Source organism: Paramacrobiotus metropolitanus, unplaced genomic scaffold (assembly GCF_019649055.1).
Source record: "Paramacrobiotus metropolitanus isolate TYO unplaced genomic scaffold, Prichtersi_v1.0 Parri_scaffold0000127, whole genome shotgun sequence".
NCBI lineage: Eukaryota > Metazoa > Tardigrada > Eutardigrada > Parachela > Macrobiotidae > Paramacrobiotus > Paramacrobiotus metropolitanus.
The window spans coordinates 126,796-149,402 of NW_026570347.1; the positions used below are offsets into that span (position 1 = coordinate 126,796).

A 22,607-nucleotide genomic window follows, 5' to 3' on the forward strand; every position below is an offset into this window, starting at 1 on the left:
ATGCATTGGCTCAAGCTGTCGTTTCTTTAATATCCCGCTTATAGCAGGATAGAAACAGGGTCTACAGGTTAGAAAACGGGCTTGTATATACAGACCAAGTATATACACTGTATAATACACTAAATAAGTTCATAATGCTGTTACAGTACATTTTACAATTACTTAACACTTCGCGGCGGTGCTGCATCGCCTTTGCGTGCATGTCGGAGAAAATAAGAAAACAGTGTTTGCCAATAAGATGCAAACCATATCCTTGAATTCAGACACAATTAAAATTCTGAATACGTGTTTTATGCAAATGCTGCACCGCATCATATTCACTTCTAACTGACACATAATGCACTTTATTTGCAGGCTTGTTGGTCTAAAAGAGTAAAACAACAAAAACCATTGCTTAAATAAAAGCCCAAAGAAGGAGTAAACATAAAAAATTTCACGCCGAACTACAGTGTATAGTTGAGTCTCTGTTCTATGTATTTAAAATCACTTTCTTTGCGGCAGAAACTTTGTCATGAAAGCAATACTCGGAGGAAGTTGGTTACAAATATCGCGGGCGGCCACCTGCAACATGCGGTTCTTAAAAAAAGCCTCCGCATTGCTACAGAAAAGCGTTGAACTACGTGCAACAAGCAGTAACGAAAAAGATAAAAACGATATTCCAACTCAACTGCAACAAGCGGCGCGGTAAAGGCGAGCAAATCAAAGCTACCCGTTTCGCCCACAGGAACTCGACTTTGAAGATCGCAGATCCATCAATTTAGGCTGATCGCTCACAAGGTCTCCGCCGCCGCAATAGGTCATTCTACGCAGCACAACAGGTGTTAGCTTTATTAAAAATTTGCGAAACGAAGTCAAAAGAAACCTTACACAACGTCATTGTTCACATTCGCGACGGTCACGGCAGAGAGATTAATGGTGTCGGCGTTGCATACATTCGAATTGCAAAGGCGCTGGAAAGTCACTTTGATCTGCTTAATACTTGATGGAGGAACTGCCGAGCGAACTAAAAGAAAGGCCTGCTTTCCCGAAGGAACACGACCGTCTTGTCTGCAATGCAATATCGAAACAGTCATTTTCAGAATAGGTGTAAATTGTCCAAGTTGTACACAAGTTTGGAAATCAACTCTTATAAAGCTGGAAATCACAACATTTTTGTACAAAATATAACAAAACAAGTTATTTCGCAATAATCTTACGCGATAACAAAAGGCGTAGATTCCGCTCCCTTGTCGTCGATAAACGATATTATGAAATTGCCCCGCGTTGCACGGGATTGTTTAACCGACTGGATGCTGATTTTTACATGGTTTTCTGAAAAACAAATAATATAATCAGCTCAACAATTTTAGATGCAAGCTAAATTGTAAACACGATATACATACGACAGGATGTCTGCCTAACAGCACCGTCCACTGTGCTGAAAAACATGGGCCGAGCAGAGGGTTGGTTAGTGGCGAAAAAGCCCATGGGCTGATCTGGATCGTTCGCTTTCGCCGAACACTGCCCATTGGAAATATGGTTGAAGATATCGCACGGCGTGGCCATGTACTGGCACTGCGGATCAAAGGACTGCAGAATATACATCCAGTTGCGATCATGGTTGCAGCGCATGGCTTCCGGTATGCCCTTGACTGTAACATGAAACCTCAACAAATCGAAATCCGAACGAAAGTTGTACATACATGAAGTTACAATTTCGCCGTTACAGGCATACGTTGCGCAAAGCACTAAGAGTTATGGATACCGATAAGCGCACAAAAACGTACGCACAATTAAGATGTAAGAGCTGGTTAACGGTTGCCGACACCATGTTTCCACATCCTGGTTGTTCCCTTCAAACAGCAATAAAACCAAACTGTATTTTCAGGCCCACGTTTTCCAAGTGCTCGTGGTTTCTTACTTTCCGCCGTTCGCATAAACTATAAAAAAATAAGAAAACTTTATGATGTGCCTGACAATAAACCATATCGTGGAACCAACGGCCTCTGCACACTTGCAGTTACAACACGCAGAGATCAGTGTGGAGTCACTTACAGTCAACATCACCAATTTGCTGCCAAATCCCCAATCCGCCGTTCTTTAATCCATCGGCACTACCATGCTCCGCCACCACCAATACGGCATCCCCTTTGCTTAAACGTCCACCTGGATCGGCTTTCTACCATTTTTCCAGGTTGTTAAGTGAAAAAATTTTTTTACGACATGTACGCAAAAATATTACACCTCAAACATCGGTCCTGCAGGGTCAATTCCTGCAAAAAATCACCCCTGTCACGCACTCCTTCGCGAAGCTGTTGGTCAACACTAACCGTAAGACACACACTGTACATTAGTTTGCACGAGTGCCTTGCAACGAAATATTACTAGTATCTACCGAAAATTCTTTGAACTTTCCCCAAATGAGCCAGTCTGCAAAGAGGAAAAATCGTGCGTCAAATCTCTGTGAAAAGGGATAAGGGCATTCTTCGCTACCGTTTTCCGGCAAACCCCGATGCGTGAGAGCCGAGAGAAAATCCCATCAAGGAGAACTGGCTCAGTGGGGCTTGTTTAATTTGACTAAAAAATGCAAAACAAAGTAACCGTCACTGCGTGTAAACGCAGTACAGCTTTTACGAATACTTACCTCAGCAACTCAATAATTTTGGCTAACTGAGCCCCCACTAACTGTGTATTAGCGGCCGCAAACCAATAGTCTGGAGCCTGTGCTCCATTGGACCAATCCACAACAATGTAGTTACCTTGGCCAAGCTGTGAATACCGATGCTTAAACGATGTGTTTTGTAAATAAACAAACAGGTCTGCTTACGCGGCGAAAAAGAGCATCAACGAACAGCATAACCCATTGCAGTCCCGCTTGACCCTTGGACGTTTTGAAGCCATGCGTAATGACCACCGTGGGTAGACCGGCACGGAAGCTGCACTGTTGAATTGTTGCTGGATTAGTGTAATCCAGCTGTTCCGGCTGCAACTGATTCTGCTGAGTGTAAAGCAGAAATTTCGTGCCCATCTGTTTGGGATCCATCGGCAGTTTGTTCAGATTGGAAAGGGTGCCATTTCGGTAAAACCATCCTGAAATTTTTAAAAGTTTACTGAAGTTTTTTTTAGAAAAAATCATTACGAGTACTAACACTGTTTGTGCAGTTAGTAGTATAATTAATTTTCAATATAGTAATATAATAAAATGTATAGACCTATAATAATATCAACATATGGATAATTTAAAAGTATGATGTAATTGTATAACTGTATGCGATGTCTGATTTAAAAAATGGATGACGATGCATATGGATATTATTATGTTACTACATACTGTAGTACATGCCTAATCCTTCGTAGAATACTGAAGTTGGACGTTTATCGTTGGCCGCATCCTTTTTCACAGCTTCGTATTCCATCACCGATTTAATCGCCCCGGCCACCATCTTCGGGAAATCGTCGCCGCGGGGCTCCGTGGGATTCGCTTTGGGATCGCTATCGTCGTCGCCCGCGTCCTGTACGGTCATTTCGCTGTTAGCATTGCCGCTGGTGGGTGAGGATGGAGCTTTGGAATTCTTGTTGCCACTTTGCGCCATTTCACTGATGAAGCTAAAGAAACCTGCCCGAGCATTCTGGATGCACAGGCAACTGATCAGAATGTGCACGACGATCCCAACTACAAAAATGTGTGAACGTGGTATACGTGTAACGTAGCAGCTTAACATACCGCCAGACAACTTGGTTAAAACGTTTAAGTATAAATTAATTTCTGGTCTTACTGGTACATAATCGCAGGCCGGAACGCGCCATGGTATCAGCTCCCTTTACTTCATCAGCTGGTTCCAAATGGAGAAAAATAAATGCAGCTTCAAATGGTTGGAACTACAAATTTCCAGCGGAGAGTAGCAACAGCAGCCGAATGGAAGCTGACAGACTCAATAAGGATGTCTCCGAATCCAAAGTACAGTGGAACAAAGCGTGTAAACACTGGACTTCCGATTTCCACCCGCAGCTATTATGCACAGATGTTTTTGACAAACATTAAAACAACCTGCCCGTCTCTATAAAGCAGTTTCCAGCGCACCAGGCATTCGCGGAAGGAAATCGCCGATTCAAATTTTACAACCGTGTATATTGTATCGTATAACAAATACCTGTACGTCTCCGCGGCTGGGTCGGACTGACGCAGTGTGAATGCTTGCAACCACTGATGATGATGCAGTTTGGCAAGGACATCAGTAATTACTCATGTACGTGCAACACCTGTTAACGTCCGCTCTTCACTATGAATCGTTTTGATGATGCTTTATTCGGATTAGCTCGGTAGTTTTTTCGAGGAAACAGCCAGTATGTACGAGTACTAAATCTAAATGTCCCACACGGTCTGTTAACATAGAATGGAGGATTCTGATCTATAAAATCCACTCTACTGTCATGAACTTTATACAGTTTTAATTAAAGCACGCATGTTTTATACAATACTATGGTATACTGTACTCGTACCGATCATATGCTTGATCGAAGCAATATACAATATTATCATTCGTGCTATGATATTATATACCGCTTAATTCCCTGTCAAATGTACCGGCGCACCAGACTTTTTGGTAAACAATTTCTAAAATGTCTACGAACTTTCAGACGGTCTACAAGCTTTGCTTGACTTCGCTGCATAAATTCTGCTGCTTTTTAACTTCAAGTGATTAGGAGTTTTGACTACCGTTAAACTATTGTACATTACTATAATTATTTTGTTTGGTGGAAACCGCAATTAGCTTAAATTTGTGAAGTATCTATATAACACGTACCTAGGATAAACGTAAGTATAATAAGTAATCTACCCGATAATTGATAAGGTAGGCAGTCTGCTGAAACAACTACATAAAACTAAGCGTTTTTAGTTTTGCAGTTTACCTATTACCTTCTTGTAACGTTGGTAAGGAAGCTGCAGCTCCTTAATAAATACCATTACATAAAAATAAAGTATGAGAAAACTGATGCTGCTTGTTTTGCTGTGCACACACTATAAACAGCCTTGGTAATTACTGAAGGCAGAAGAATTGCATAAATGGAAAAGTCCAGGTATCGGGCACAACAACAATCAGACCGGAGTTTAGAAACCAAACATTTGATTAGCGTTACGATCCGGATCCTTTCCGGTATCCAATCACTCCACATGCCGGCCTGGCCCCTGCATTTCCCGTTTTCAGGCTTTCAGCGTTTCCACCTTTGCCCAAATCATCCACCTTTTCATGCACCACAATGCCACGACCGATGATCGATGTCAGTCCGGGATAGAGAGAAATTAGCCGGTCGCGGATGTTTATGATTGCTTGACCATCTGTTAATAAATTTTACAGAAATCACTTGGTAAACTGTAGACTGGGAACCGTTGGGTACTCCAAAAATTCTTTGTATGGTAACTGAACGTAAATAAGTACTAACCCTTGGATTCGATGTTGCCCAGATCGCCCACATGCCGGTGCTGTCCATCGCTGGGAGCACCGTGGTCTTCTTTGCCTGGATTGAAATGAGATCCCATGCTAGTGCAACCATCCGAAAGGTCACCGAATTCGTGAACCTGTATTTTAGCGAATTGAACTTGAAACAACTCTTGTATAACGGATTATGTGTATTTTGCTGAATAGTTCTGCTAGTACGCGGTACTGTTATTAGGCTCTTGATCATGGTTTCAGGCTTACATGAAAGCCATGTTTTCCTGCAAAAGGTATCGTGATATTACATACACGGTAATTACATTTGGATGATATGTTGATATCAACCTGCTAAAGTTTTGCGTACCATCTGGGAGACCGGAAATGTTGCCTTGTATGACGACCATTTGGTCAGCCAGCTGATCAAAGGTGATCGTGCCAGACACTTTGCTGTCTTTGCTCGGCACCAGCACCGCTATGGCCTTTAGCTTGCTGCCACTCATTGTACTGGGATGCCGGGGGTTCAAATTCTGATTTCCCGTGACGAGTGATATACGACCGGTGTTGTTGTCTCCATTAATCCCATGATGCACGCATAGGAACACGACGCCGGCAATAAAAAGCTGTTGTTTCATTTTACTGGACACACTGTAGATTGCAAAAGTATTAAATACACTCGCACTATGTATTACAAAAAGAGAACCGAATCAACCGAACCGAACCGATTTATTTGCCGAACCAACAACACTTGCTTTATATACGGCCACAAAGAATTATAGAATTTTTTTCACCTTATCTAATTTATTGCGCCGTATAATATAGCTCAGAATAGGTAATAATTTGAAAGTCACTTTTCGCTGTAATAGTATCAGACCGGCTAGACCAATAGTTCTGAACACAGGTTAAGGCCTGAAATTTATTTTTCTCGTTGGACACGCTTAGCTAAGCATGTCAGACTAAAACGCGCAAAAACAAACATAAATCCAAGGTACAGTTAAGTAATCAAAAGTTGTTAAGTCACATAAATGCCGTCGGGATGTCCAACACATCTACAAAGGTTGGAAGCTGGATCATCTCTCCTTATGGTGAAAACAACGCAAAATCTGCATGCACATGCAGTTTCATTTCCCAACCAGTGATATCATTTCAAGTTTTAAAATGCATAATGTTGTGCAACTTGCAAACCCATGCGTGTCAAAAGACGAAGTTTTACAAGTAACTGACAACAAAATTAATTGTTTTTATGGTTATTTAGGTTACTAATGTACTATACTTAGCAAAAGCAATAAGTTATGAATGCCTGTAATACGCTTACGCAATCAAGTAAAACAAAGAAATGCAATTATCTTGCACGGCTGTCTATAAATTAGCAAGTACTTATGTTTTTGCATTGTAATAGCATAAGTGCATCATAAAATATCGCCTTTATAACTCCATGAATTACTAAAGGCTTCAGACGCTCCCCCAGCAGTATGAAATCATCTAATACATTCTCTCATACTTTTTTTTACGTTTAAAGTATCTGTCCTATGCAAATCATATTCGGTTACACTATTATTATTATGGCGGTATATGTGTTTATATTTCTTATGCCAGTTCGTTGGATTGACATTTGACTGATGTTGAGCATTACTGAAAGCGGATAAATTCGATTAGAGTAAAAGTCCAACATTTACAAATTAATAATCACATCTCCTTGTGCTGCCACATAATACGTGTGTAGTTGTACATATATCGGCGCGATTATGCGTAGGTCATTCGCACACTGGAACACAATGAGTTATCTCGAAAGCAATTTTCTCTTTCCGTATGAATTCAGAGGTTGCACTTATGCAGCTAGTAAGTTGTGGTTTTTAATGACATACACCTGTTAATTTTAAGAGAACTTTAGCAGGCCTAATGCATGTATATAAATATACATGTGTTAGTACACCGCTCTGTAAATTAAACTATAACTCCTTACAATTTTATCGTTCAACTCGCCGGCTGAATGGAGATGCAAACTTCTCGCAGTCTTTAAATAAAACATTACCATATTACAATGCACCATACAGAGCGGTTATTAGAAAACCCCCATGGAAAGCAGTTGTCCTTACAGGCCGTTTTGACTTGTACAAAAATTGCATCCGTTTTAGGAGTATTGATAGTGCTTTGTCAAATTCCAGGTAAGCTAACACGTAAGCAAATAAAAGGCAGTACATATATTCATTTTTTTATATGATAATAATTATTATCACGTTCACGATTTAGTGTCGGCGCTAACATTCTATGGGCAGTTCCACGAAGGAAGCGATGTCTGCCGATCAGCTGTGCAAAATACATCGGATATTGAGCCGGCAGCAATAATATTGTGGTCGAATTCCTTTGTATTGGATTCCTGGTTTCCAGGAGTATTACTGGGTGCCGTTATCGTCATCTCATCAAAATGGTCTGCCCGAAATGTGATCCAAGCCACCGAGGAAATTACCACCGCACAAAATCAACGAATGTACGGCGAATACATCAGCTGGACAGGTTTGGCCAAACCACCGGTACGGACCTTATCCATCATGCTGATGTCGTCACTCTCAGCGTTTGCGCAGCTCATCGTTAGCGCCCTCGGTTTCGGGATGATTCAGGAAGAAACAGGATTTAATGGTGGATGTTGGATTCGTGTATTTCTTTTAATTTTGCACATTATTATGTTGGTATTAAGCGTACCGGCATACATTCTGACACTGTACTGTACGACATCGGTTTGCGTTATCAGCAATAACTGCTCGTCTTGTGGTTATCCGTACCCAGTATACTTAAACTTTTCTCGTCAGTCGCGTGCATTCATTCTGCCCGGTCCCAGAAAGAAAACCAATGAAATCTAACTATTCCTTTTGTAAGTTATATTTTTCTTCATCGTCATCCTTTTTATTGTTGATATAAGCTTATTAGCGTGGTTTAGTTTATTACGTACTTAGCCGATAACAAGCACGCACACGTACGAGCAATGCTTACATAAATAAGAACAGCAGTTCAAGGACATCAGCTGACGTTATCATGTGCAACACTTATCAAGATTTTGGCAATATTGGGCGATAAGTAATTGCCACTGGAAGGTAACCGCAAATGTTGATTAAGACCTTACTCATTATTTGCTGACCAATAACTTGTAAGTTCTGCGCATACGGCAGGCATCAGAATGATTGCACAATCCCGATTTATTTCTTTTTAACGTTGGGTTTTTTATTCGTCTTTGTGCCTTTCTTTTTCCGACCGAATCTCTCTTTCTTCCATCTCTGCCAGCGCCACCATCGCTGTATTTTAATAACAGCATTCCACAAGCGTGCTAATTCCATTTTCTCTTCCAGCTCATCTGCACGTTCTTTTTTCCACACACCAATTGCCGTCTGCATGGCACTGGTTCGTTCCTGTGATTTCACGATTTCACTCTGAACCAAACGCCAGTTCTTCTTTGTGCTTCTTGATCTGCGCTCTGAGGTGCTCCTCCATATGACGAAATTCCGTCTCCATCACGTACTTCCGGTCCTCCATATCCTTGACGACACAATCGAACAATCTTCCCGCTTCTTGGTACATGTTGTCCGTAGTGCACTGTACGGCAACACTATACGCTTCCTTGTCCAGTGCGGCGCGTTCCGCTTGTTCGGACTTCCACAACTGTAAATCACAAGCCACGCGGCCACTTTCATCGATGTACTCTTTCTCCACCGCCACCCGCGCTTCCAGGTCGTTCAACTCCGATTCCGAGAAGGCTTCCTCGCGTTTAACACTGCTCACTACGGATTCAATATGTTCCATCTGGTCCTTGATATAGTTAGCGGTTATGTCATATTCGTCTTGCACCGGATTCTGCTGTGTTTTCATGAAGTGTTCAGCTTGATCAATTTTCCATGTAGCACTTCCCATTCGTTTAGATACTTTGCTATGCAGCTTAGACTTTTTTCAGGCGCATCGGGAAGATGATCCAGGACTTCCGCAAATAAATTGAGAAGTCCGGTTCTGAAATGCCGAACTACGTTGCAATTAGCTATAATTATATACGTGTGCGTTTGTGTTATGACAACTGCACTGCCCAAGTTCTGCTGTTTCTTCGTCGGTCTCCAGTGCAACATTTTCTAAAAATAATTTTTCTAATGCCGTCTTGACCACCGCTTCGTCTTTACTTAACGTCGATGGTCCGGCACTGGAATTCATAAATCGGTATTCTTGCAATAAAATATCCCTTAGTGCGCCGGAATCCAATTGTTTCTCTTCTGCCACGGAATTCTAGCAAATATTTACAATGTAATTATATAATAAAGATAATTTGCACGATTTTTAAACCATCAGATTGTTTTAAACAAGACGACCTTTGTTCGGATATAAAACTGTTTAGGAACAGATTAAAATCACTGTCTTTCTACAGGTTACCTGTCTCTTCCGTTCCATGGCCTGTTGTACAATGTCCGCTGGGAGAAGTAACCGTAGTTTATTAATGGCTTCCGAAAAAATAAATCTAGCAATAATCATTTCGGCGGCTTCTAGTTTTGTCCTCACATCTCCAGACAGAGCACTTGATGGATCGCTTTTTTCGATCCATGGGCAGCAACGATGTATCTGTCGTTGGAAGGGTCAACGGTTGTGCAGACTTTCCCTTCGTCTTACCTTCCAGCAAGAACACAATGCTCTAAATAAATATTATTAATAAAGCATTGTTAAAAATATGTTTTTAATATTTTACTGGAAACGATTTTCCGTTTTGTTTCGCAGTACGAAATCAAACTGAATCTCAAAGCGTCTAAATCCTTATAGTGCCAATCAACAGCCGGCGAATGCTTTTTAAAATGCGCTGGCAATGACGAAAGTGACCACTGGCTAAAGGTCACATGACATGAAAATTACTATGGAGACCGACCACACTTGCCTCGACTTTATTCAACAAAAAAGACAACAACAAAGTTGAAAAGACCATTAAGTTTTTTGTAATCTTACCCCACATTGATAACAAGTAAAACTGAAAAGCCAAATAGGTCATCTCGTTTTATCGACAAACCGTAATACTCTCATTTGTCGACCGTAATCACAGATCAAATCTGAGTTTGGTAATTTAAGGATTTTTCCTGGAATGGCTATATAATCGGCAACGTTTCCTTCCAGAGAAATAGTTCGAACCACCTCCAAAGTGCGACAATCAAGTACCGCTAATTCTCCAACCGACCCCAAGAATAAATACTCATTTCTGTAGATAAACGTCGCCAGTCGTCCCATCCCCTTCAAAATGAAAGAAGTTATAATCTGCATCATAAATTCAGTGCATGCTGAACCAGTAAGAGATACACGCTACTGATAGTAAGAATGGTAAACGGAACATAAAATTTAACACAAAAAAGGCAACCATTCGACTGGACTCAGAATGCTTTAGACTGGACCTGGATAACTACCATTAAGTCAAAATCTTTCTCTGTGATAAACCTTAAAAAGCAACGTCAAATAAACTGGCGTACCAAAGTGACGTTCTGCACGACCATTGCATCGGTTCGGTTCCAGCTGCATATGTTACCGCCATCATACAAGGCGAAAACTGCTGTATCCGAGAATCCAACACACTTCACTGCTTCAGCACATTTTGAGCCATACTCTCGTACGAGCAGCCCTGATTCCAAATTCCATAAGCGCACTTTACCATCAGAGTAACCCGAACATGCCCCCAACGGGAACATCTCCAGATGAAACGAGGTAATAGACCCGGAAGGAACCCAAAGCGAGTGTACACATATCCAGTCAGGAAGTCGCATAACCTACACCAACCAGGAAGTGATAATTCAGCAACCAAAACTGCATAAGACTTGCTACTGATAATCAAAACAATTTCGAAACACTACGAAAGGCTTTACCAATCCAAATGCAACTACAACACCAAAATAATCCCCAAATATTCACCGTATTCAAAAAGTATTACCTTGATAACGTTGTCGTATCCAACCGTAACAACACGTTCATCCACCACAGTGACTCGGCCAACTGCTGCCAAGTGTAACCGAGAAGTGTATCGTTCCAACAACTGTAGTCGATTAAGTTCGATCAGATCCACTACACCGTTGTCCCTCCCAGCGATCACCTCCAAACCGGTGAACCCTAACGCACTGATACCATTCTCGGTTGTTTTGTATGACGTAACACATAATCCCGTTTCCACTTCGTACACTTCGATCATACCATCCGCACAACCCGCCACAACAATTCCTTTTCGCATTGCCAGCGACCATATCTGTCTCTTTGGATCAATGCATAAATCTTTCGGCGAAATTCTCCTCAAAGCGTTTCCTCGCGGTGTTGTGTATGGCGTAATAACCCGCTTGAACGCTCGGCAAATTTTCAACTAAACCATAAGCAATTTTGTAATCCCAAGCATGAGATGAAGAAACTTAATACTCACCGCATTCCAGTTCCACACTCGCAACTGACCGCCGCAGCAACTAGTAGCCACGAGATCTTCATGCACAATCATATTTGTTATGGCCAGCGGATGTTCCAGTAGACAGTAAACATGCACATCCGCCTTGAACGGCCGGGACGGAATCGCGTTGCGGTCTTTGTTTCTTGATGGAAACATCAAGTGAATGGGCCACAAAGAACGGAGTGCATACATAAACAATCCCAAGACCATACAGCCGGTGGATGCACCCAAAATAAACAGCACCCAAAGATCTTGTTCCGCTAGTTTTCCCTGCATTTCAAAAATGACTGAATTAGACAAAATGTGAATCTATAAAGTTTTTTTGTCGAATCTCCTTCTAATTCATCTTCAATATAAACAATGCATTGCAAGTTGCAAGTCAAAATTATAAGTGAACCAAGTCACAGTAAACGAATGTTTCGAGACTTCTGCTTTTTAGAAACCAACAAAACTTCCAAAAAATAAGGTGCTGCAGTTCAAGTAATTGAATATTATATTTATTTAATTGAATATTATATATATATCTTTGTAAAACATTCAGACCGCTGCGACAATTTGGAAGAAATCTATGCATTAACTACTACATACGGAAATAACAGACTGTATGCAAGTGCATCTGTCTGATACAGTACCTGGAGGTATTCCTGTTGTCTTGCCATGAATTCCTCATCTTTCCAAGGCGCTTTTTTATGATCCAACGGATGTCGACTAGCCACAGCCACCTCAGGAGCAATGCTAATATCTACCCTTATCGGCGGCAGGATGCTGATATATTTGCCCGACAGACTAACATTATAGTAGCCGAATAATGTGGGCCAATGACGGTACGATAATTTGTGCATATTATCCAAAATCACACTATCCACTTTCTGATAATTTCCAAGATCGCGCACCCATAAACGTCCTGACTGCACAGCATCCATGAAACCTAGCTGGTACACCAAGACAGCAGTCCAAACTAGGATAAAACCCATGAAGGCACGCTGCATAATGCGACGGCTTAAGAGAAACCACAGTAGTCGCACACGTCTGGCAGTGTGAACGTCCGGTATTTCTGCTTGTGGGTCCACTGGATTCATCTGCTTAGATTCAGATTTAGTCGCAGCGACAACAAATTTCCCTGACGGACCACTTGTTCGATTCAACCAGTTCAAAACCGGGCAACGGACCTCTGGGATATCAAAACCTATCTCCTTATAGGATTTTTCTGAAGCAGTTGTCCCCGCACGGTGGTTAAGATGATCGGAAAGGTCCATGCGGCCAATGTCAATTGATAAAACAGCACAGAAGAAAAAAATTTGTAGATATACATCCACCACCAACCCAACAAATGCCATCATGCAGAATTCCTAAACGCAAAAAAATCAGCTAGCATTCAGTAACTTATTCCCCAAACGTAATCCCGTCCGTAATGGAAGGTTAAAAGTTTACATACCTGAAATGCTGGTATATAAGTCATATAGCCAATGGATGCAATGGCTAGGCCGGAAAGAAAATATTTAAGTATTCCCCATGCTTCTCTGCTAAATCCTGTTTCAAAAACGCAGCAAAGATAACATTTCACCATACTCCAGCATGCCTCAATAACAAAAAACATTCCATTTATGTCAAAATAAACGTACGCTAGCATCCAAAATCGCTCATAAATTAAAAATGCAATAATGACAAGCGAAACACTATTAAGTGAAATATCATTATGCAAGATTTTATTAAGTCAGTTTTCACAGATACAATGTAGGTGTAAGGCCAATCGACATAAAACATACCTTGAGCAATGCGATATTTAACGTCCAAATGCACCGGCGTTGAGACAACTGATTTTGTAATCACAATAACATTCTCGAGGCCAATCATTACAACCAGATATGGAAAAATTTCCCTAAAGATTAGGGCCACTTGAAACGCTGCAAATTCACTTAATCCTAGTCGACGGAGTCAGACATACCCTCCATTCACAGTAAAATTCAATCCGAAGAAGGAACATAATCCGGATGACATAGCCAAAGAGCAAAATATGGTAGCAACTGCACTAATGGCCAAGCCAATTTTTGATTTAACCATTTCCAGTTTTCCTGTACCAAACAAATTAAAATTTAACTTATATCGATGATAGGAAATGGATGCTAACTTTGCTAAGCAATTTTACTAATAAGATAAATATGTGAGATACAAAGCAGGAAATTTGTCACTCACTGACGGAAAAGTATAAGTACAAGAGGACAATAATGTAAGTCATGATCAAAGGCAGAAACTGCACCAATTCCGGAAACGCCAGAAAGCTGATATGGACGATGTGGTCGACCGGGGGTTCGACAGTGCTTTCAGAAACATTAAAGAAGTCTTTTATGGCCGACGATAAGGCACTCAGAAATCTGCAAATCGAAAATCGTTTTCGGCTCAGACTGAAACACAAGCACGTCAAATTTTGGTAGTAACACCACTATGCAAACAAAAAATGTAAGGAAACTGAGTAAAACGAATATTTCATGGAATAATCACCATATATTACTTCTATAATCTATAGAAATACATATCAGCTTACTGAGGATCATATACACGAAGGATCACAGTAATGGCGAATCCAACACTTCGCTTTCGCAATCCAAATATTTGTGGCCGGATACCAGTATCTGACCATGGAACTCCAAACGCCAGATCTGTAATTATGTCAGAATTATAATTTTAAAAAACTGTAATGCCTGGATCGAATCGCACAAATTGTACAGTTTGTGTACAGTTCCGTACGTACCTTTAAATCCGGGAGCCGAATCTATGGTAGTGCGCTTTTCATGAGCAAAAATGGTTCCGAGAATATCGGAGTCGGTATCATACCTGCAATTCGAACAAACAGATGCAAAGAAAACTGATGCAGCTGCTTTAAAAAAGCCCCAGAAAATAAAGAAACCGTTGTTCTGCTTGGCCCGGTGCTTCACCGAGAGTGGCGAAATCACACCACACAAATTATAAAAGCATCGGAACTCCAGAACTCCTATAGCACCATCACAATTTCTTTTGTGCGAAATAACTGCGCAAGCATTCCTTACTTTGTCCTATCCAAATCCCAGATATTAGCTGGGGAAATAATTAGACATTCACTTTCCGGAAGAAATCCGTATCTTCGATATTTCCAAGCCACGTTGCCAGCAACATAGCACTGGTCACGTAAAGCTTGTCCATTCCCTGATGTCGTCATGTTGAACGCCTGAAGGAACTGCAGTATGTCGAACACTTTCCCCAGTGGCGTTCGGACCGCATCGATCGGTATCAAATCATTAGTCCAATGTGAGATCTGAGCGGTTGTAATAATCTGCTGGACATACGCTTCCGGAATTCGTCCCTGCCCGAGCTATTAAAAGCCGCCGTCAAATATAGTGAAATATTTCATATCACCCTACCACTTTATTTTTAAAAAAAGTCGACAATGTTTTACAGCAAAACTAAATTCTGCACGCACATCTAAAACAAGCAATAAAAAAATCAAAACACCGACATAAACAAACAAGAACAACAAGCACGGTTGACATTAAATATGCAGACAGTCGACAGGCTGCAGACAAGACTACTAGTACTTCTACCGCATTACTTTAACGATACCAATAAATAATAGAATGTTATTTATTAATAAATTATTATTAACAGTACCCATTCGGGAAGATCAGATAACGACGTCCTGCCGTCGATGCGAACCGCAAACTCCTTGATGGGTGTGACGAATTCGATTGGCGCATAACCCGGGAGTGGTTGCTTCGTAAGGGGTAAGCTGAAAGCAGAAAAAAACTGCGAATAGCGGGATACGAGAAATAGCAAGTGCCAGCGATTCCCTGATCTGAGCATTTACGTCGCCGTTCAGAATCGCGCCTACTTGACTTACCAACACAATACCAAGGTACATATCGACAGGAAGATGATGGAATAAGGATGTCCTGCACAGAAGCGTCCGTGCACGTATGCCCATTTTTCAACGCGGACGCGCATGTTCCGGAGATAAAGATCGTAGAGTTCTTTCCAGTCCATGGTTCCACGGTCTCGTGTGTGCCAAACATTATACACTCAACAGCGTATCAAAATCCAAGTGCTATAATTATAAATATGAGATCCATGCTCAGATAGTACACACAGTATGCAGAGCCAGTATGACGACATAGAAACATCCTACGGTCACTCGTGAAACTCCTAATAATACTGAAATCGTAAAGGAAAACAACACAGCAAAAACTAAAAAAATTTGGAAAGCGAGATCAAATCAACCGCGAAACGCAAAATTTGCAAAACAGATCATGAGCAAAGGGAAAGTCTGCAAAAGAAATCAGCTTTGGGGGTGCAGCGAGCCGAGCTTGTGAAAGGAATGCGTGCTCCAACCCCTGGTAACGTGCGGGGGGTTACAAATTTTTGAAAAACAGCCGCTTGCGTTACGCAGCTAGCACAAGTTTCGTTTTTCGTATTGTAGCAAAGCTCCGTTACTACACACATACAAATGATACAATAATTCTATAGCGAGAAAGGTAGTTACCCAGAATCACGCGAGCATTAGGTAATAAATTCGCCTGAAGCTACCGATAAAAACGAAAACAGATATTGCTGATAATGCTATCGGCACCGTCTTCAACATATGCAGCTGCATGCAGCAGTTTGAAAAATTTCAACTTTGCCCTGTTATGTACACTACCCGCTCCGTTCGCTTGCGCCATCAGTGCAATGAGTAACAGTATCAGGCCTCCTCGATCTGAAAATGGGAATCCCTCGACTGACCATAAAAGCAGGTCAGGTTATGACGCTGTAGGATGAGTACCGTATTTCTATTGCTTTACAGAATTTTTCCATTTTAAAATAATGAAATACAGATATCCGGCAACGTTTCAAGACGGCTTCCACGATGCGGAGACCGTGCAAAAACTGCGCTACAACCGTCTGGGAAGCACTGAGCTCAGCATTTCCGGCTTAAGTATCGGTAAGCATCAGTCTCTCTTAAAAACTCATTCCGAAAAGTCGGTTGTGTGTTCACAAGCCCATGGTCAGTCTATTTGGTACGCAAAGGAATAGTATAAATATAGGGGGCGAAAGTAAACGTGTTCCACCGTTCCCCTGTACTGCTGCCGTCACCCGACTGGAGTTTGACGTTGTGGCTGAACATGGCGCTTACGTACCGCGCCAGATTTAACCATATGTACTGCCGTAACGTCACACTCCGGGCGGGTGACATACATTTTCGCCCCTATATGCATTCGTCTGCGTTTAAAATTTTAATTTGCATTAGAAACAAATGCATACATCAGCCCGTTCAATTGTAAAACCTGCTGCAGTAAGAGTAACTCCATAAAACTGTACTTTCAGTTGTTAGAATAAATTAACAATAATAGTTATAACAAAACGTTTGATATTATAAGTTAAATAATGTTAGATACTTATATTTACTACGGCTGATTGTATTTGCCTATATACCGTAATTACCGTATCGTTGCACAGTGCACTTGCAACCGTTTTGCGTCTTGCATTTTAAAGCGGTCTGTTCACCGGTCAGTGTAATCCTCTACCTACTTCTTTATTGTTCCAGGTGGTGGAGGTTTTGGCGGGTTTTATGAGTCTATAAACGAGAGCGAGGTAAGCAAAAACATTAGCTAGTTAAGCAAAAAATTCAACTGACTTTAACTTGCTCACGTATTTATGATCTGCCCACTGTTTAACAATAATAAATATTGGACGCTGTAAGAGTGGAAATTTAAAGCGGAATGAGCGACGTATCACACGAGTTATTAATTTTTTAGGCTGTTAAAGCCATTCATTTGGGTTTAAAATTGGGATTGAATTACATCGATACTGCACCGTGGTATGGAAGTGGCAGGTCCGAAGCGATCTTTGGAAAGGTAACTTTTTTACCACATTTTTGATGATATAACAAAACACTTGTTGTGTGGAAAACATATAAGGAGTCATATGGTTGTCTTAATCTTTTGCGGTGTTTTTATAGGCTTTGGCAACTGTGCCCAGGAATGCTTATTACATTTCCACCAAAGTAGGACGCTACGATCCAGAAGTGACCAAAATGTTTGATTTCCGAGCGGAAAGAGTTATTGCTAGTGTAGATGAAAGTCTACAACGACTTGCGCTTCCTTACGTGGATGTTATACAAGTAAACGGTTTTAATGGTACACAGCATTTTTTAGATTTGGTTAAGGAAACCAAAAAATGCCGAATATTTAAAAGTTAATGCATTTCTAAACGCTGTTTCCGTTTAGATACACGATCTGGAATTTGCTCCTAGTATGGACATAATTTTAGATGAAACACTTCCAGCCTTAGAAAAAGTGCGACAATCAGGAAAAGCCAAGTTTATAGGCATCACCGGCTATCCCGTAAAAACCTTATTGTACGCGTTTTATTCCGGTACTATACTTAAAAATTTGTATAACAATTTTGATGAGCGTAAAAATCACGATAACACTAAACTTTTTCAAGTCTATGCTGGATGTATAAGCACTGTTACTGATTTTATGTAGTGTTCTATACCGACCTGTGAGATGTTAGAAGTCTTCAAATTGCTGTGAAGTTGATTTCGTTGTAGAGAAGTGGTAAAACGAAGCCGAATCAAGATCGACACGGTATTATCGTATTGCCGTTATGGTCTTTTGAATAACGACTTGGCGGAAATAATCGCTGAATTGCAAGAGCGCGACATCGGAATACTGAATGCGGCACCGGTTTGTATGGGACTGTTGTCCGAGAGAGGCCGCCACAATGGCACGTTGCACAGGACTCCATTAAAGAAGTCTGTAGGGATGCTGTTAGGGACGCCAAAGTATGTAAAGCAAATTATTAAAATCTTGTTAAATACAAACTCACCGCAGATTTTCATGGCCTTAGAAGGTGGAAATATCTATATTTATATATGCGTCCATTTTATGTACTTGAATCGTAAACCGATACTTTGTTCCACCGTCCGCTTTGAACTGGAATATCATTCTAGAATCGTGGTTTTGATCTGGGAACTCTTGCTCTCAAGAAATGCTATGCTTCCAAAGATGTGGCAACAACTTTGATCAGTATGGAAAGGTTAGTCATGCAGATTATTTCCGTTTTACTTCAGTGTTAAAAGTATGTTTTAATTTGAACTGGTGTAACTGTTTATTAACAGTACTATAATGCAGCAACATCTAGACAAATACTTTGAGATATCAGTATTTTCGTCATTTTTTAAACGACTAACTTTTATGACAATATGCTATTATTAATACGAAGTATAAAATTGTTAAGTAATGGTTAGTATTTTAGTGATGCGTTGTTATAGCTGCGCAAACGAAATAAAAATAATAAATTTCTCAACGTTATTTGAAGGCATTAGGGATGTTGCCTGTACCACAGTCTCCATTTCAGTATTTGACAATGTTATGAACCGTTAATTTTACTTCAGGCCGGAAATTGTTTCTGCAAATGTTAAAGCAGTGACAGAACCATTTACAACGGAAGAACAGAGTACAGCTGATTCTATTACGGAGAGGTTAGAAATGCAAACACAAAAATTATATGTGACATCAAGCCGGTTGTTTAGTTGCAATGTCTTCCAGTGTACCATCGATTGCGTATTCGTTTTTAAAGCACTTTTGTTAAAGTATTGAAATCGGGGCGGTTTTCTAACAAATTTTCTTTGTGCAGGTATTTTTTGCCTTTGTCACAGACCCATTGGGAAGGTGTGGACGTAGACAAATACTGGCGGAAACTGAAAGAAAAGACGGTTGAAGCTACTTAGATTACACCAACTTGATACTTCCCTAAATTTCGTGATTATAGCGGAGTGCCTGACCATAGGGCGTGGTGACAATACAATTGCAAAGTAATCTGCATAGTGCATACTAAACTTTGCGATGTTAGTCATACGAAAGGCTGTTTCGGCTAATATTTGCCTTCACATTGTCAGAACTGATTGAAACATGATATTGTACAAAACAGGCTTTTTTTTAAAGGCGACTTTTATCATTAAAGACCAGTTAGTGGCGCCAGAATATTGTAATTGCTGTATTTTACTATTTCTATGCAGTGCGTAGCAGGAGAAGGAGGAGCAGGTCGACCAGAGTATTATTAGACTACTTATACTATGATAAAAGCGAAAAATGCTGCGCCCTAACATCAATGCTCGTCAACCCACCTATAATTATTTGACTTTCCGTACGCTCGCTAATTGCTAGATTGATAAAGTTATTGTTAAAGTCATAAAATATGCATTTTATTTGAATAAAATAATTATTACACTATTTCACGACTGGTAATGTAGGTTCGGAAAACGTATAAAACTGCACAGTATGTACTTGAAGTTGAATACTATTATTGTAAGAAAAATTAATAACATAGTATTAAGCATCTTGTTATGTGCGTTACCTATAAACCTACGGGAGGATAGAGGTTTTAGTTGATTTTTAATGCTTAAATTTTAACTGTGAGTAGTGTGCCTGCAATTTTGTAATTTTGATTTGTAATTTTGATTTTGTACCGCTTGCAATTTTGTAATTTTGATGGCTGTTGCTTGTAATTGTAATTAAAGTATTAATTTTACTTAGTTATTTTACTTTTTATTTTACTTACTTAATTTTATTAATTTTACTTTAACAGTTTAACTGACTGCAGTTTGCTTTTGCGCTTGTACGTACATTAGCGACCGAAGTACAACTGGACCCAGCTAGATCGCTGACCGCTGAAGTAGTACTCGTACGGTACACGGATTTATTATGCACGCTAAGTGACGCTTGAAACAAAAACACGGATGCTACAGTTGCTTCTTTAATTCGTTTTTTAACTACAAACGTTGACGCACAAAAAAGTCCAAGTCAACGAATTCTGACAAGTTACAAACTGCCGACGATGGAGCATTTTGGACGGTGATTCTTGCACACTAGCTTCCTGAACATCCTTGCTTCCAAAGGGCTCAACGTTTTTTTTAAATTTTATTTCTCCAGTACCTCCAGACTGAACATGCGTGTCGTCATAACCCGTATCCTCAGCATTGTTGCTTTCCTGGGCCAAGCGATCATCCTGGACTATTACATCATCTCCAAGCTCTGTGACAAATGGATCGCGCTTATCGTGGCGGACATCATGACGGTGTCAGTAATGATCTTCTCTTTCATCTTTGCCCATCGATACTTTGCCCGGTTTGCCTCGCTGGAGCAGGACATCGAGAATCGCCGCAGCCGCCGTGTTGATGGCCGGCCCCGAGTTCCGGGGTTGCTGCCCTGCATTTTCCTGTCGTGGTTTGTGTACACCGCCTTCCTGGTCCTGAAGATTGTCGTCATCTTCAAAACATTCGGACCGGATCTGTCGGGCGAGGACGACTGGGGAACGAATCTGCTCGAGTTTGTCATAACGGGTAAGCTGCAAGAGCATGTGTGCAGGAGCAACAGGACTGTCGATTGCGTTCTCCGTGAGACAATGGCAGATTAAAGTTATCGTACCTTTAATCGGTAATTTATTCACATTTAAAACGCTTACACTGTATTCAAATATAAGGGTGGATGAAATATGATTACAGTATATGAGCCGCTGTTAATCAGGAGTCTTTCGGTATTTAAATTGTATTTAAGGACTATTTGTGGTTTTTGTAACTTTGAGGGGGGCTTTCGCGTGGTTGCTTTATTTGTACAGAATGTGGAACATAGTCGCATTACTGCATACACGATTTTAAAACAAGTTTATTATTTTTTATACTCTTATGAAAAGTTATCACTAGTCACCAAAAAGGCGTTCAATTACTTTCTGACAATTGTAAGTGACGTGTATCTGTAATTCTCTGCTATAGAAAGTTCCTAGAATCAAGCGCTCTGCCATACCTGTATGATGTATCTATGGGGCTATAAACAGTGCTTAAGCGTGAAAAGCGCGGGATCTTATAATATGTCGGGCTAGACTGTACAATGGAATGCCTATGTTGACCTTTTGCGGTTTCATCTGGAATTCCCCGAAAGAGCTTACATAACGTATATTATTAGGTACTGTCGGGGTGTTTGCCTTCTTGATTGCCGGTCGTGAGCGTCATCCTACGCCTTCCCAGAAAACCTGCTTAAAATTCATGCAGTGCCATGTTCTGATTGAAATCATCGATTGTGTGGAATTCCTGACTATCCTTTTTACGGCGGAGCATAACCTCATGGTCCCGGTGTTTGTGACTGACCTGATCCTGGGCTTTTCCTGCGTCAATTTAATCCTGCCGACCATCGGCCTGTACCAGTTGAGCGCTCAGAACTTTAACCAGCCCAAACCACGAGAAAATTTTTATGTACTGCAGACGGTGTTGTCCACCGTGTTCGGCAATATTCCGTTTTTAATTATCCGTGTATTTCTCTGGACGGATCATCAGTTCACCAATGCCCTGTTCGTTATGAAGAATATTGTGGCCATCTGTCAAAATATCGTAGAGTTGGTGCATTATTTCACCCGAGACCAGAAGAAAGCCAAAGATGTTCATGCGTTGAAAAACGGCTCTTTTTCGGACGGAAACAATAGTCAGGCCAGTTTGAGTTTGTAATCTTCCTATTTTTCTCGTGCTTCCTTCTTGGTTGTAAATTATTTTATTCCGGTGTGTGTGCAGTCGGTGTTGAGCATATATAGGTGTTCTGGTGGGAAATACGTTCTGTTCGATTCTTGCAAGTTTAAAGTGCTGTCATTTTTCTCCATCGTTGTGTACCAAAGGAATAAGATTCGTCACTATAAAACTTGCATAAATTTAGGGAACGTTTGCTGCCTGTAGCACTGCTTTACTTAATTAAGAGTTTACCATCATGTCA

At 40.7% G+C, this 22,607-nt stretch overlaps 7 protein-coding genes across 11 annotated transcripts; 3 read left to right on the forward strand and 4 right to left on the reverse strand.

Annotated features, from left to right (window-relative positions):
- Positions 1-328: 328 nt before the first annotated feature.
- On the reverse strand, positions 329-4,129 carry LOC129598668 (pancreatic triacylglycerol lipase-like). Of its 3 annotated transcripts, none has more exons than XM_055496683.1 (15): positions 3,756-4,129; positions 3,311-3,652; positions 2,807-3,069; positions 2,624-2,748; positions 2,473-2,556; positions 2,375-2,409; positions 2,224-2,252; positions 2,035-2,158; positions 1,901-1,919; positions 1,771-1,832; positions 1,383-1,631; positions 1,197-1,311; positions 868-1,047; positions 710-802; positions 329-561 (listed from the first exon to the last, which is right to left on the reverse strand). In XM_055496683.1, exons 1-15 carry the CDS (start codon positions 3,784-3,786, stop codon positions 510-512), a joined length of 1,803 nt encoding a protein of 600 aa, XP_055352658.1. In that variant the 5' UTR covers positions 3,787-4,129; the 3' UTR covers positions 329-509. The 3 variants fall into 3 exon arrangements, with proteins under 3 accessions (XP_055352658.1, XP_055352659.1, XP_055352660.1); XM_055496684.1 differs by having other exon boundaries at positions 3,323-3,652; positions 3,756-4,128; XM_055496685.1 differs by having other exon boundaries at positions 669-802; positions 3,756-4,128.
- Positions 4,130-4,971: 842 nt separating this feature from the next.
- LOC129598679 (superoxide dismutase [Cu-Zn]-like) lies at positions 4,972-6,186 on the reverse strand. The gene is made up of 4 exons (XM_055496703.1): positions 5,779-6,186; positions 5,679-5,695; positions 5,422-5,557; positions 4,972-5,317 (listed from the first exon to the last, which is right to left on the reverse strand). The coding sequence occupies exons 1-4, from the start codon at positions 6,044-6,046 to the stop codon at positions 5,115-5,117; spliced, it is 624 nt and encodes a 207-aa protein (XP_055352678.1). The 5' UTR covers positions 6,047-6,186; the 3' UTR covers positions 4,972-5,114.
- Positions 6,187-7,268: 1,082 nt separating this feature from the next.
- On the forward strand, positions 7,269-8,275 carry LOC129598699 (uncharacterized). The gene is made up of 2 exons (XM_055496728.1): positions 7,269-7,576; positions 7,662-8,275. Exons 1-2 carry the CDS (start codon positions 7,453-7,455, stop codon positions 8,267-8,269), a joined length of 732 nt encoding a protein of 243 aa, XP_055352703.1. The 5' UTR covers positions 7,269-7,452; the 3' UTR covers positions 8,270-8,275.
- A 977-nt stretch (positions 8,276-9,252) lies between these two features.
- Positions 9,253-9,946, reverse strand: LOC129598701 (uncharacterized). The gene is made up of 3 exons (XM_055496730.1): positions 9,816-9,946; positions 9,478-9,671; positions 9,253-9,404 (listed from the first exon to the last, which is right to left on the reverse strand). The coding sequence occupies exons 1-3, from the start codon at positions 9,912-9,914 to the stop codon at positions 9,266-9,268; spliced, it is 432 nt and encodes a 143-aa protein (XP_055352705.1). The 5' UTR covers positions 9,915-9,946; the 3' UTR covers positions 9,253-9,265.
- Positions 9,920-16,376, reverse strand: LOC129598696 (sterol regulatory element-binding protein cleavage-activating protein-like). 3 transcript variants are annotated; one of them, XM_055496724.1, is made up of 15 exons: positions 15,713-16,376; positions 15,484-15,601; positions 14,886-15,187; positions 14,591-14,673; positions 14,384-14,498; positions 14,035-14,213; positions 13,787-13,913; positions 13,608-13,720; positions 13,277-13,371; positions 12,474-13,190; positions 11,821-12,111; positions 11,344-11,763; positions 10,889-11,182; positions 10,377-10,655; positions 9,920-10,049 (listed from the first exon to the last, which is right to left on the reverse strand). In XM_055496724.1, exons 1-14 carry the CDS (start codon positions 15,853-15,855, stop codon positions 10,416-10,418), a joined length of 3,237 nt encoding a protein of 1,078 aa, XP_055352699.1. In that variant the 5' UTR covers positions 15,856-16,376; the 3' UTR covers positions 9,920-10,049; positions 10,377-10,415. The 3 variants fall into 3 exon arrangements, with proteins under 3 accessions (XP_055352699.1, XP_055352698.1, XP_055352697.1); XM_055496723.1 differs by having other exon boundaries at positions 9,940-10,071; XM_055496722.1 differs by lacking the exon at positions 9,920-10,049 and having other exon boundaries at positions 10,300-10,655.
- A 66-nt stretch (positions 16,377-16,442) lies between these two features.
- LOC129598697 (uncharacterized) lies at positions 16,443-19,827 on the forward strand. The gene is given in 11 exon segments (XM_055496725.1): positions 16,443-16,601; positions 16,683-16,789; positions 17,393-17,439; positions 17,604-17,702; positions 17,807-17,968; positions 18,075-18,205; positions 18,401-18,561; positions 18,564-18,634; positions 18,803-18,888; positions 19,247-19,333; positions 19,489-19,827. Coding segments are annotated over 11 exon segments (1,110 nt in total). The 5' UTR covers positions 16,443-16,536; the 3' UTR covers positions 19,583-19,827.
- Positions 19,828-19,905: 78 nt separating this feature from the next.
- On the forward strand, positions 19,906-22,593 carry LOC129598698 (uncharacterized). Its single transcript, XM_055496726.1, has 2 exons — positions 19,906-21,193; positions 21,813-22,593. Exons 1-2 carry the CDS (start codon positions 20,800-20,802, stop codon positions 22,346-22,348), a joined length of 930 nt encoding a protein of 309 aa, XP_055352701.1. The 5' UTR covers positions 19,906-20,799; the 3' UTR covers positions 22,349-22,593.
- Positions 22,594-22,607: the final 14 nt, after the last annotated feature.